Source organism: Trichosurus vulpecula, chromosome 7 (genome assembly GCF_011100635.1).
Source record: "Trichosurus vulpecula isolate mTriVul1 chromosome 7, mTriVul1.pri, whole genome shotgun sequence".
Taxonomy (NCBI): domain Eukaryota; kingdom Metazoa; phylum Chordata; class Mammalia; order Diprotodontia; family Phalangeridae; genus Trichosurus; species Trichosurus vulpecula.
Window position 1 is genome coordinate 228,075,749 of NC_050579.1, and position 14,490 is coordinate 228,090,238.

The 14,490-nt window shown below is 41.0% G+C and overlaps 1 protein-coding gene across 4 annotated transcripts in view; it reads left to right on the top strand.

Annotated features, from left to right (window-relative positions):
• Positions 1 to 274: 274 nt before the first annotated feature.
• The window catches only part of LOC118856196 (glutathione S-transferase A4-like), a 30,452-nt gene continuing 16,236 nt past the window's right edge, over positions 275 to 14,490 (top strand). Inside the window, exons 1-3 of one of the 4 annotated variants that reach the window (XM_036766338.1) lie at positions 275 to 367; positions 5,678 to 5,784; positions 8,220 to 8,271. In XM_036766338.1, coding sequence (XP_036622233.1) covers positions 5,698 to 5,784; positions 8,220 to 8,271 — 139 coding nt within the window. In that variant the 5' untranslated portion in view covers positions 275 to 367; positions 5,678 to 5,697. Of the gene's footprint in view, positions 368 to 3,723; positions 3,906 to 4,335; positions 4,474 to 5,677; positions 5,785 to 8,219; positions 8,272 to 14,490 lie in introns of those variants that run through there. The other 3 variants (XM_036766341.1, XM_036766339.1, XM_036766342.1) reach the window with 3 other exon arrangements.

Consider the following 14,490-nt stretch of genomic DNA (forward strand, 5'->3'; position numbering starts at 1 on the left):
TAGGGCTATAAGAACATTGTGTACAATGTTCTCCTGGTTCTGTTCACTTTACTTTGCATTAGTTCATATACGTAAAGATCATGTAATCTGAGCCTTTCAATTTACAGATGAAGAAACTGAGACCCAAGACGGTTAAGTAATTTGCTCAAGGTCACCCAGGTAATAAAAGTCAGAGCTAGAATCTGAACAGTTAGCTGACTTCAGAGACAGGACCAGGCATGTGACTACAAAGGGGCTCTGGTAAATACTAAGTTACTGAGTTACCGTGTATGTTATTCGTTGGGGGGGGGTGGGGCTTCTCATAAATAGCTACAAGTCCCAAGCTCTCATTCAGTCAAGAACAGCAGTGACTGCTCAGGAACAGAAGGTTAGTGGTGATATTTTCAGAGAAGCGTCTCAAGGTTTGGTCAACAGGAACGGATTTTTAAAAATGCATCTTGATAGCTTAATTCAGCAAATGGACTATCTGGGGGATGAATTTCATGTTTCTAGACTTCATGAGTCAATGCTTATTGACTGTTTCTATGCTTGTCTATCGGGGGGGGGGGGGGCTCCCACCCACCCCCCCACCCCCACCCATAGAGGTTTATTCATTTGGTTTAGAGATAGTCCTGGGATGTAGGTAAGAAACACCAAGCAAATTGTTTTACATGGGCAGGACTATTCTGTGTTTACTTTGGGGGAATTTAAGCCAAGTCAGCAATTTGAGAGTATCTCATAGTTTGAGGTATAAACTGTGTGGGGGGTGGTCAGTTGTTGGGGTAAAGGTAGATGACAGAAAAAACTCAGAGTTTTTGGAGGGGAGATGCATCGTCTGAGTTTGCCTCTCCCAGAAAGCCTGGGGAGATTACAAATTGTAATGAAAACTGCAGTGAGTTAGATAAGAATAAAAGGCTGCCTCTTTCCTTCTCTTAATGAGTTAAGAAACCCTTCATGCCCGCTTATATAAACCCATCATTTTTAGCTGGCTTATGCCATTTGGAGTTTAAAAAATTGAGGTACAAGTATAAAGTAATGAGACTGATTCTGATTATCCATAAACTGACCCTGAAGGAAAATTCAAAAAATAGGAATTCCATAAGCAATGAGAGCATTGTTGAAACAAGGGTGGAGCTTCCCAACCTGATGATTTTGAGGCAGACAACATTCATTTTGCCGTTCAAGTTCTGATTTGTCTTAAGATGTGGGAATTTATAATCATATTTTGTTCCAGGAGCTGTGCTTTCTTTCCACGTGGGAATTCACTTCATAAATGTAGATAGCAGCCCTTCTAAGACTTGGTGAATGATTCTGTAAAGTTTCTGGAGTTGAAAAATTTTTTTCTTCAGTGGTCTTTTGGACCTCCTTTTCCATTTGGCTAATTCTGCCTTTCAAGGCATTCTTCTCCTCATTGGCTTTTTGGAGCTCTTTTGCCATTTGGGTTTGTCCAATTTTAAGGTGTTATTTTCTTCAGTATTTTTAGGGGCCTCCTTTACCAAGTCGTTGAATTGTTTTTCATAGTTTTCTTGCATCATTCTCATTTCTCTTCCCCAAATTTTCCTCTACCTCTATTATTTGCTTTTCCAAATCTGTTTTGAGCTCTTCCATGGCCTGGAGGAGCTGGGGGGGAAGGAGGGGGCGCAGATCTTCTCACTTACTGATTGCCTTTACACAAGCTTTAGGGGCTGCACTGCTGTTTTCAGAGCTACTTCTATTCCACTGTCTCCGTAAGCTCTGCCACAGCAGCGCTTCTCCTCCCCCAAGGACCACCAACCAGGATTGTGACCCACTCTAGTCTGCCACTTGATTCCTCCCACTGTGTGAGCCAGTGACTCTGGAAGCTGCCGTACCACCTCTGCCACCCTCAGGGCTGGGGCCAGACCACTCTCACCCTGATCCAGCAGTTTTCCCACTAACTTCTTCCATGATCTTTGGCATTTATAGGTTGAGAAGTCTGGTAACTGCCACAGCTCAATGATTCATGGCCCTAAAGGCTGCCCAGTCAACTCCTGGTCTGGTCTGTGCTTGTGCAGCCCACACTGGGCTGCCCTCCGCTCCCAGCACCTGGCAATAGACCCTTCCCAGCTGCTATCCAGGCCATCCTAGGCTAGAGATCTGCTTCCCTCTGCTATTTACCGCAGCTCTAGAATTTGTTCAGAGCCATTTTTTACAGGTGTTTGGAGGGATTTGGGGGAGCGCTAAAGCAAGTCCCTGCTTTCCAGCTGCCTCTTGGATCTGTTCCCTCCCCCTGCCCCAAGTAAATGTTGATAGCTAATAGGCAAATGAGAGGGCAGGGAAGGAAGGGAAGAAGAGAATTCGGAACTCAAAATTTTAAAAATGCTTAAAATTTGTGTTTACATATAGTTGAGAAAAAAGAAAAAAGAGAAAGTGAATGTCGAAAAATTATAAAGAAAAAATTGTCCCCAAAGAATAGATATAAAAAGGCTTTTTCTCTTGCTCCTTTGCAGAAGTCAAGGAGTGAAGCACTGCATATGAAGTCAGATTTTGGGGGGATGCATTGAACAGTGTTCCTGAAATTTTTTTCTTCTTCAAAAAATATCCTGCTATAAGTTAACTCTCTGGGACCGGGAGGAGTTGAGAAGGGGAAGATATAGGGGAAATCTAGGTGATGGGGGAGAAAAGATAATCAATTTTTTTTAAAGAAGTATCCACTGATCTGTGTCCAGAATTGGCCTAGGAAGTAAGGGAAATGCAAAACAAGCAAGACATGATCTCTATCTTCAAGCTTGCCATCTTTTATCTGGAGCATCCTGGAAAAGGTGGTGTGGTGAGATGGGAGATGGCTTCCATTGTAAAGATGTTAGTTCCAAAATTCTTGGGGTGAAATCATTTAGAAATTAAAATGAGGCATTTCAACAGCAGGGATTTATTAGATTTTGGATGATATTATTTCTAAGGTCCAGTCTAGCTCTAAATCTGTAGTCCTATGAATTTATGATCTTTTTGTGGGGAATGAGAGGAGCAATCTGGGAGAGATAATCCCTATCTGAAATTTGGTAGAGTGGTATATATTTGTGCCTACTTTTTCTTTACCATTCCAAGGTAAGAATATATTTGAGGTTATCCCAAGGAAAGAGGCTATTTCAGATTTAGAAAGGACCTTCGTAGGAGGCTATCTCTGAAATGGCCCATGGTGAGAGAGGTAAATGACAGGTTTTCCTTTAAGCCTGAGCCTGTTCTAGCTACACTTGAGGACGTGCAGAACGGCATGTGGAGATCCAACTATGTCTTGGTAAGCCTACAAGATAAGAGGTGGTGGGTCCAGAATCACCCTCACGGCTGTGATCCAAATGGGAAAGAACAGAAATGTTTCGGTATGGTTATCTGCACGGGAATGCTCAGGAATGTTGCAATATAGTCAGCATCTATGTATCAGAGCTACATGGGCTACTCGAGACATGAGGCAGGATGTCCCAGTAAAGTATCAAAGATGTCCCAGTAAAGTAACGAGGCAATGCATTAGGTAATGGTTCAGAAGCATTAGGTCATGGTTGAGAAACAGTATAAAAGTCTGTTGCTTGCTTGAATAAAGTTGAGTTCTGATTCAGATTCGGCCTGACTCCTGTCATTTCTCCACGGAGCACCCGAAGCTCCTGGTCGGCTTCAGACCTTTCACGGTTTAGTTACAATAAGGGGAGATAAGAAGGAAGAAGCGTTGGGATTTCCCTTAAAAATAGGTTTGACCAAAGATTTGAAAGTATCTCTTGGATCCAACTTCTGGGAAGCCAGAAGGAGGGAAGTAAGCAGTAAATCGCTGCAGCTCTCCCACGTTCATCTCCAAACAACCATAAAATAAGCATCCCAGATCAAATTCTGGAACAGTGGAACCAGGAGAAAGACAGGCTGGAGCTGTCTTTTAGCCCAGGAAACCCGGAGGATTGGCAAGAAAAGTCCATCTCACTCAGGTAAAAGGGTTTGAAAAGGGGGAGCACATTCCATTACAGGAAGTGTCCCTGCCAGCCAGCAGCAAGCCCCAGCACAGCAAACAAGGTGGAGACCCACCCTGACCCCCACCCACAGCTTGTAGGGAAAGTAGCCCAGATCTGCAAGTGCTTCAGTGTAGCCCAGGGCAAACAGGAACAACCCCACCCCCACCCCCAGCTTGTTGGGAAAGTAGCCCAGATCTGCATGTGCTTCAGTGTAGCCCTAGGGAAATGTAGAAGAACCCCACAGGGCTTCAGCACACCCTAGACACCCCAACTAGGACTCTAGCTCAGCACCAGTTAAGCTGCCAGACCCCTGCAGCCAGTGCTAGCTACTACTTCAACACAGCACTAGCATAGAGGGCCCCACATGGGCCTCTGGGTAATATCAGCACAGCAACAGGTAAACAGCCAGAGTTCGGAACAAGAAGCCTGAGACAGAACTCCTTCTGCCCTGCACACAGACCTCAAATTTAAACGAAAGGGAAAAGGCCAAAAAAAATTATCTCTTATTAAAGACCTGAGATGTTCTCTTTCTTCGTAAAGAAAGGTAAGTTAAGGTTATCCCAAGGAAAGGGGCATTCCTCTTCACCTCCCTACAATGTATGCCCACCAGTGAAGGACAACATATAGATAAATGCACACATTCATGGATGAAAATATAAGCATGTGGCAGGGTACATGAAGCAAAAGTGTCTTTGTGAATTCACATGGGTTGTCAATCTATGTGAACATTGGCAGGAAGTTATCAAGCTGTTTCACCAGGCTAAAGAAAAGGAAGGCCACAGTCAACCATCCAGAAAATCCCACCAAGGTGGGGACCTCACTGGGACCACTGCTAATACTCAGACTTTGAAATTTGTAGAGTAGAGAAATGTAATTATAGAAGGCATTGCTTTTCTTTCTTCTCTCTCTCCTTCCTGGCTTATTTCTTTCAGACTCAGTAAAATGATTTGCTTGAGGTTTACTATTTGGGGATTTTTGTGCATAAGCTTATTCAATTTTTTTCTATAACATTATTATACAACTTGATTTTTGTAGTTAGAGAATGTGAAGCAGTTGGTTAAGAAAAATGAATCATTGCATAACCAGAAGCTCTTCTGGTCTGAGTGCAGATAGCAGCTTGCTAATCATGGTTTCAATAAAGTTGTTGCCTGTGCACAGTCCTTCAATTCTGACCAGTGGTGAATGGGTGACATTATCACCCTTCCCTTTTGCTAGCTGTTCTGGCAAGCTGTCACTCAAAGTGGGGTAGTGGGGGGGGGGGCGGTGGGAAGCTACTTAATCTCAGAGTATTCTAAAGCTAAAAGTGGACTTTAATTCCAATGGGTGAACTTTTTGGGTTCCAAGAGTGATTCTTTATCTCCCTGTCTACTGTATTGCTTATACTCACATGAACTCTAAAACATTGTGAAAATAACAGATGCTCCTTTTTCCTGACTTCTCCCTGCTCCTCTATCTTGCACTGAGGGGGAGACAGTCATCTTTCCCTCTGAGAAATGGAATCCTCCTTTTCTCTATCTCTTTGCAAACTTAGTAACTATTGAAAACAGTTTGGGTTGATGGACATAAATATTATGTAACAATCATTTAAATAGCATAGTCAACAAAATGAACAGGCAGGGAATAGTTGCAACTCAGTTGTAAATGGCTGTTTACAAGTACAGAGTGTTTGGGTGAAAAATCTCTAATAAATTCCCAATTTGTTTTTTTTTTTAAACACATATGGTATTTCTCTTTATTTTGTTCCATAGGCAACGGATAATCTGAAATCATGGCAGAGAAACCCAGACTCTATTACTTTAATGGAAGAGGCCTGATGGAGTCCATTCGATGGCTCCTAGCAGCGGCCGGAGTTGAGGTTTGTTTTTTCTAGGGTCCAGTACTGCCCAGGACTTGGACTTTATTTTAAATGGCCAGTATTCCATGAAAAAGAAGTCCTGCAGGTTCCATGGGTACACCTGCAATCTTCTGCTTCTAATGGACCCCCTTTTTTTGCAAATGAAGGAATAAAGCTCTTATGTGGAGAAATCGATGGAGAAAGTTAGGGTAGGGTCCTTTGGGATATCCCTGTTCTCTAGTCAGGCCTTTCTATGCCCATTACATGTCCTGAACATTTATGCCCCTAGACCTAAGATTATTCCCTGCCCTCTGTCTTATTAGCAACTCATCATGGAAAGAAGTACATAGAGAAACCCTGGAGGAAGGAAGAGAAGAGGACAAATCGGCCACGGACACAGAATTTCAATTTTTAGAGATTTGTTGCTTCATGTACCCTGCCACATGCTTATATTTTCATCCATGAATGTGTGCATTTATCTATATGTTGTCCTTCACTGGTGGGCATACATTGTAGGGAGGTGAAGAGGAACGTCCTGGCAGTATCATAGAGAAGAGGAAACAAAGCATGATTGTATATGTTGAAATAACTTGGCATCTGGCCTCAAGCAAATAAGCAATTTTATCAAATTTTATTTGTCATTCAATCCTTAAAGTTGTGGTGTCAATGGAAACCACTAAGTGAAAGAGCTTATTTTCCTGTGTCTTTTGATTTGAAGTCAAATGCAGTTTGGTTGGGCTTTTTTTTTTGTTTGTTCGTTTGTGTTTGGTTTTTTTGCCAAACTTTTGTGGGTGAAAGTTCATCCATTGTTTCTCAGTTTCTGTTTTTTTTTTTAATCCATTTATTGAAATTGTGCCTGAGTGCAAAGTCTGAGTATTAGCAGTGGTCCCAGTGAGGTCCCCACCTTGGTGGGTTTTTCTGGATGGTTGACTGTGGCCTTCCTTTTCTTTAGCCTGGTGAAACAGCTTGATAACTTCCTGCCAATGTTCATATAGATTGACAATCCATGTGAATTCACAAAGACACTTTATTCAAATTCCATATTCTGGTTCAATTCAATGACAAATTATGCTTTTTCAACTTGGTATTATAATCACCAGTGGATCCAGTAACATGACATCGATTTTAGCTTACTATTATAATTGTTAGCAGTCTATAGGGTGTAAGTTCTCTGAGGACAGGAATTCTTTAATTTTTGTCTTTATGTGCCTAGGACCCAGCACAGTGTCTGGATGGGTTATAAACTTAAGAAATGCCTAGTGAATGAATAATAATGGAAATGGAATACTAAGCTCCATTCAAGGCTCAACTCCTGTGAGGCACCCTGAGGCCTTTTCTGACCCTTTCCTCTCCCCTACTCTCCCCCTGCCCCTTTAGAATTTCACCACTTCCCTGAAATTATTTTGAATTTACTTTTTACATATTTTGTATTTCCTGATCTTGTGTTCCTGTCATCCCTCTCACTTTGGATGCAATTTCATTTCGTTTTGATTCAATTCAATTCACATTTATTAAGTGCTTAGGGATAGCCAGGCACTATGCTAGGTGCTAGGCATACCAAGTCAAAAACGAAATAAACCTTGATCTTAAAAGAATTTACAGTCTACTGGGGATGGAGGTGAGGCACAACATGCATGCAGAGAAGTCAAATTAAAAATGCATACAAAATGTTTTGGAGGGGAGGAAAGTGCTAACAACTGGGAGAATTAGGAAAGGGTTCTCACAGGAGGTAGTCCTTGAGCTGAGTGAGCCATGAAGGGATTCTAAGAGGTGGATATAGTATGAAGATTGAGAGCATTCCAGGCATGAAGGTGGAAGAGAGAATATTGTATAGAGAAAATGGCACTAGGCCAGTTTGGCTGCATTGTAGCTTAGTGAGGGTCAGGAGTAAGGTGCCTTTCTTAATACAATCTAAGATCAAATTGGCTTTTTTGGGGGGAAGGGGGAAGCTACACATCACATTGTTGGCTCACATTGACATTCCAGTGCAGTAAACTTTTTTCAGATGAACTGCCATACCACCAAAGATAGGATAGGTGACTCAGGATCATAGATTTAGAGCTAGAAGGAACCTCATGAGCCATCTAGCCCAACTCTTATTTTACAAATGGGGAAACTGAGATTCAGTAAAATTTACTGATTTACCCAAGGTCACACAGGTGGCATAAATTTAACCTAGATCTTTTGGGAGGTAGTGGCTTCCTCATCACTGGAGGTCATTAACCAGAGGCAATGACCACTTGTAGGGTATGTCATAAAGGTACATACTGTATCATCAGGTACAGGTTGGACTAGATAACCCCTGAAATCCCTTCCAACTTTGAGATTCTATGTTTCTAAAACTACTTTTTAAAAAAAAATATTGTAATCGATGTTCTCTTCTTGCTTCTATTGTAGAAGTGTGTCTTTATCTAGGACTTTAGAAACAAAATAGTCTTCTTTTTTTTTTTTTTTAGTTTGAAGAAGTGTTTTTGGAAACAAGAGAACAATTTTTGAAGTTACTGGAGGGTAAGGCTGAATTATTTTACTGTGATAATAGTTCTTGAAATAATGCTTGAAATAGAAACTTAACTCTTTAGAGAAGGTTACCATAGAACTCAAAGCACATAAAATATTTAGAAAAGACATAGTGTGCTTTAAGCAAACGTATATTTATTTCACTTTACAGACATAAATGATTAAGCACGGATGCTATGGTCCTAGTTATAATAATAGTTAACATTTATGTAGCACTTACTATGTGCCAAGCACTGAGTTAAGCACTTTACACTGATCTCCTTTGATTCTCACAACAACTCTGGGAGGCAGATGCCCTTATTATCCCCATTTTACAGTTTCAAGGAAACTGAGGCAGACAGGTTAAGTGACCTGCCCAGGATCACAGAGTGTCTGAGGTCACATTTGAACTGGGATCTTCCTGACTCCAGGACCTGGCAGAAAGCATTGATTCAAACGTTAGGGTGTTTGAAGGTCAGGAATGGGGAAGGATGGAATCTACTAACCAGCCACACAGTTCTCTCAAGTTTTGTGTTCCTTCAATAAATCTCATGCCTAGTATCAATGGTTATCTCCTACGAGGCATTTATCCCAACTCATTCTGAGGTGGAGAGGCACAATGATCCTAAGGGTAAGTCAGCCTGGGAATTGGCTTATCCCACCACTGTTCTCTTGAGGAATATGAGGAAGGAGAGCGTTCTAGGCATGGAGGTGGAAGATGGAAGATTATGAGGGGCAGAGAAAATTCTTGGAGTACATCCTTCGAATGAACCCGAGGGTGATGAGGCAATATGATTTCTTCTTAGAAGGTTAACTCATGGAGATTTTTTGATGTGTTTGGTTGCTCTCTGAGTGCACTAAGAGATACATGACATGCTTGACCCAAATATTATGGAATAGATGATGGGTTCATGGTCTGGGATTTGGGGAGAGGGCTCTAGGTTTGAGTCACATGGTACTTTCTTACTCTCTTAATTGGAAGTTCACTTAAAACTGGGAAGATGTAACTCTTCTCCCTCCCTCAGTGTTGTGAGACTGACTTACAGCATGCAACCATGTGCTACACTATTACTATCTTTTCAAAAAGAAGGAAACAAAAACCAGAAAATCTTAAAAGAACAACAATTAATTCCAGCTCTGTATGTAAATCTCCAAAGTCACAGATCCAAGTATGAGCTCTATCTGGGGAGCTCTTTTGCTTCTCTTTGTTTTGGTTCCAAAGGAAGTGTTTTTCGTGAGTCTCTGCTTTCTGTGTCTCCCTATCTGTTTCTGTGTCTCTCTGCCTTTCCAGCCTTCTCTGTCTTCCTCCCCCTCTCCCCCTTCCCATCTTGTTCTAACTCTCCTTCCCTCTCTGCTGTTCTTCATGTCTCTAACATGAAAACAAATTATTTTAGTTTCTAGGCCCAGGTTGAGGTAAATGAGTGGAAGAACCTGCATTAACCATAAACTATGTGTCAAGCACTGTGTTAAGTGCTACGGATACAAGGAGCTGAGCAAGACAGTCCCTGCTTCAAAGGACTTCACATTCTAATTGGGAGAGAGATCACATACAGCAGAGCTCTGCTGCAAGGGATGTGGGGGCATCGAGTGGTCTTTAGTGGGGGTGATGGCAATAGTAAGGCTATTGTTTTGAGAATGTTGCCATAACGATGCCAGACTTTACAGATGACCAAAAATTCTCCCAGAATCCTCTAGTGTGATGGTATATTTTGAACTTTACTTGCTGGGATTTGAGAGAGGGAGAAACCAGAGGAGCTTGTCCTTCATCATGTTTGTACCTTGTAGGAGACCAGGGCTCTTTCCACTGTACCATACTGTCTCCCCAAAGGGGTCCTGGTGGCATTCTATAGTTCCATGTATATATTTATAAATATACAGACAGATTTACATACATATACCTGTATGCCACTTGTTCCATCGTCAGATTTTTTTGGTCCATGGTATTCCTGTCATTGGGTCTCCTCAGGGGATAGCTATTGTGGCCCTGAAAGTTTGGTTAAAGGAGGCAAACAGGCTAGGTGATATATATTTACATTATTTATTCCCTTAAAGCTGGCAGATACATGATCATTCTGAGTGACCGATAAAAAGAATGAGAAGCTTTAAATACACTTCAGAACAATCCCAACTCCAATTTATGGTTTCCATATCATGAGAAAGGAAGTTTCTTAGTTGAATAAATAAGATAAGACAATTGACAAAGTAGTATTAGTTAGAAATTAGGATCCCAAGATGTCTGTGTTTCTCCTATATAACCATATACCCCTAGGATATCAAGATAAGAGAAGTCCCATTATTCTGGCTTATCATTTAGTGGTTACAACCAGGAAGAATACTCCTTATCAACCTTATCTGGTCTTTGAAGTGGCTGACAAAGGAAAGGGCATTTTTAGAGCAACATAAAGCAGTTTGGTTGTTTAGTTCAGGCTTTGGATCTTATTGGGGTTCACATAATCTGAAAGGACTGTCACTCTCTACCTATAACATATGAAAGGGGCCATCATAGGACCTATTGCCTGGATGCTTTTGTATACTTATGCTCCTAATTATTTGTGAATCTGAGAAGTACTTTCCCGAAAGGCAGTGGTATAGTGGGTAGAGCCCTGGACTTGGAGTCCGGAAAACCCGAGTTCAAATTTTGCCTCATCAGATCTCTGTGATTGTAGGTATCAATTGCTTAACCTCTGAGTCTCAATTTCCTCCCAATAATGGCACCAACCTCATGGGATTATTGTGAGGACCAAATGAGAACATTAAAGGGCTTGAAAACCTTAAAGATAATTGTTATTTAAATATAGTCTTTCTTTCTTTTCCACAAGATCCTCTCTCCAAATTCAGTGGTCTTTAGGCTCGGTAATTCAGTGTCTAAAACAAGGGATTTTGTGGAAGGTGAAAGGCCAGTGGTTGCCATCTCACCTCTTTGGCTATTCCACGTATTGGTCCCTCTTCCCAAAAGTTTTGCCCACTTTTCCCTTGGTTGTCTAATGGGTGGGCGAGGGGTGGGGGGTGAAGATTCCAACATAGACTACATGCTTATTGAACCAAGTTGGCTCTTTCTTCTTTAATACCTTAATTATTAACTTTTGAAACAATCCCTAGTCTTTGGCCCTTTGATCCTGAGCTCTTTGATGGGAATCAGTCATCAGTCTGAGTCATCATTTTCATCAGTCACTTCCCTGTTTGATTATCTAGGCTTCTATCTAGGCTTTTGATGGAGTTGCCTTTGTTTTGGCAGCATCCATTCTTCCTGTATTTTATCTGCTTCTCAAATACACTGTGGACTTTGACACAGAAAGGCAGGATCCACTGCCTATTCTCCCAGTGGTCCTAGCTCTATTTGTAATTCTTTCAACTTGGACTTTGTTCAGCATCCTGGGGGACACAGCCTGGGAAGTGCCCGTGTCACCGTCTTCCTCCTTGGAGCATCTTGCCCTATGTCATTGACTACACCTGTGGTTCTCTTCATTGTGAAGGCTGTTTTTAGATGGATTCATTTGTGAGCGCAGGCTGAAGAAGAGATAGACGTAGTACTCATGAGCTGTTGTAGCCAGCTGTTGCAAAGCAAAAGCAGATAGGTAAAGATGGAGATTTCAGACTGCTAACACCAAGAGCCAAAGTACACCAAGGCTCTATTTCTCTCTTTTTAAAAAATTATTTATTTTATTTTTAGTTTATGGAATAAAACAAGCATTTCCATAACAATGTATAATAAAAAAGAGGATTGCACACTTCTTCCTGACATTAGTAGTTGTCAACATGTCACCCAATAAAAAAAGTTTACATTTATAGAACATTTTACCTACATTTTCTCATTTAATTTTTACAACACTGTGAGGTAGGAAAAAAAATACATAGCATTTATATAGCACTTTCAGGTTTTTGAAGTGCTTTATATATGTTATCTCCTTTGCTCCTCACAACAATCCTGTGAGGGAGGCGCTATTATCCCCTTTTTATAGACGAGGAAACTGAGGTTGGTCAGGGGTCACACAACCCTCAAGTATCTGAGATAGAAATTGGAACCCAGGTTTTCTTGAATCCTAGTCAAGCACTCTAATCACTACATCATGCTGCCTTTCTACTTTCCCCATTTTATAGACAAAGAAATGGGGTTTCAGAAAGATTAAGGTCACAAAGTTAATAAGTGATAAACTGAAACTTTGATATTCAGATTCTGCCTAGTGTTCTTTGTTAAAAAAAACTTTTATTATCTTTTATTTTTTTACACAAGGCACACTCCTGATCTCCCCTATCCCTACACTGTAGAATCCAAGGTAAAAATGAATAGTTACTTCATTTACTCTGTATGCAATATTCTATTCCTAGAGTTCCCTACCTTAATTTAGTATAACAGGTTTAGAGCTGGAAGGTCCCTTAGAGTTTATCTAATCCAATCTCTCCTTTTACAATGGAGTACTGAGGCTCAAAGAGGGTTTATGATCAAACGGGTAGTGGGAGAGACAGACAGTATTTAAACCTAGATCCCTCTGACTCCACAATCCAATACTCTTTCTATTTTTCTACAAGAGAAAAGAGGTATGTTTCATCGTCTCTCCTCTGGAGTCAAGATTGGTCATTGCCTTAGAGTTCAGTTGTCTTTCAACATTCTTTTCATTTGTATCATTGTCTTCTTTTTCTTTTTCATTTTTATCTCTGCATCAGTTCATACAAGTCCACTCAAATTTCTGTGAATTTCTTGTATTTACCATTTTCTATAACGCAGTAGAATATTCTATTGCATTCCAATGTTCAGTCATTTTTCAGTTGTCTGACTCTGTGACCCCATTTGGGGATTTCTTGGTAGAGACACTGGAGTGTTTTGTCATTTCCTTCTCCGGCTCATTTTATAGCTAAGGAAACTTAGATAAACAGGGTTAAGTGACTTGCCCAGGGTCACACAACTTAAATGGCTGAGGCCAGATTTGAACTCAGGAAGATGCATCTACCTAATTCTAAGCTTGGCACTCTTATCTACTGTGCCACCTGTCTGCCCTTTCCTAATCTGATAGGCACCTACTTTCCTTCCAGCTTCTTGCCAGATCAAAAGTTCTACTATGAGTATTGGATTGCACTTTCTGTCTTTGATTACTTTGTGGTAGATGGATGCTTACTGGGTCGAAGTTATGAACAATTTGGTAACTTTCCTCATATAATTCCAAATTGTTCTCCAGAATGGTTGGACTGATTCACAGCATTTACGTGCCTGCTCACATTATTTCCATCCTTTAGCATCCTTGTGAAACTGGTGGGCATGAGGTGAAATCTCAAAGTTCTTCTAATATTCTCTTATTTAGTGATTTGGAAGACTTATTTATATGGTTGTTGATGGTCTGTAATCCTTTTAAAATTATTCATATCTATTCATCTATTAGGGAATGTTTTCAATTATATATTCTTGTCAATTCTTTTTGTATCTTATAGGTAAATTTTTATCTGAAACATTTGATGCAATTATTTTCCCATCTAATTCCTTTTTAATTGTAGTTGCACTACTTTTGTTCGTGCAAAATTTTAAAAAATTGTATATAACCAAAATTATCTATTTTGCCTTTTATGACCTCTACTATCACTCATTTAGTTCTCCCATTTTACTTTAATTTTCGTGATGTAACCTTTGATATTTAGCTCACATAGCTATTTGGAGCTTATTGATATGGTGTAAGACAGGGGTGGGGAACCTGTGGCCATGAGGCCACATGTGGTCCCAAGTGTGGAACTTTGACTGAATCCAAACTTATGAAGTTCCTATATCCAGTCAAAGGGCCATGCTTGAGGACCTAGAGGGCCACACATGGCCTCAAGGCCGCAGGTTCCCCACCCCTGGGTAAGACCATGGTTCCCATCTGAATATGAGCTGGGCAGCTAGGTGGTGCAGTGGATAGAGTCAGGAAGGGGCAGGAGTTAGGAAGACTCATCTTTCTGAATTCAAATCTGGCTGCAGACACTTACTAGCTGTATGACCCCTCCTTTTTGGATTTGTTCTGTGAAGTTTGTATTCAGTCAAAGGGCCACACTTGAGGACCTAGAGGACCACATGTGGCCTCGAGGCCACAGGTTACCCACCTCTGGCACTGTAGAGTCTCCTTGCATCTTGAATCTTCTGTCTGAAAATCGAATCTCACACAGGGCTGGGAGAGATAATTGATTGTTCATAGTCATCCCCCTGAGGCCAGGTGAGCCTGGAGGACTGGTCAGCATAGAAATGATGTTCAGCATAGAAAAGGTCAGGAT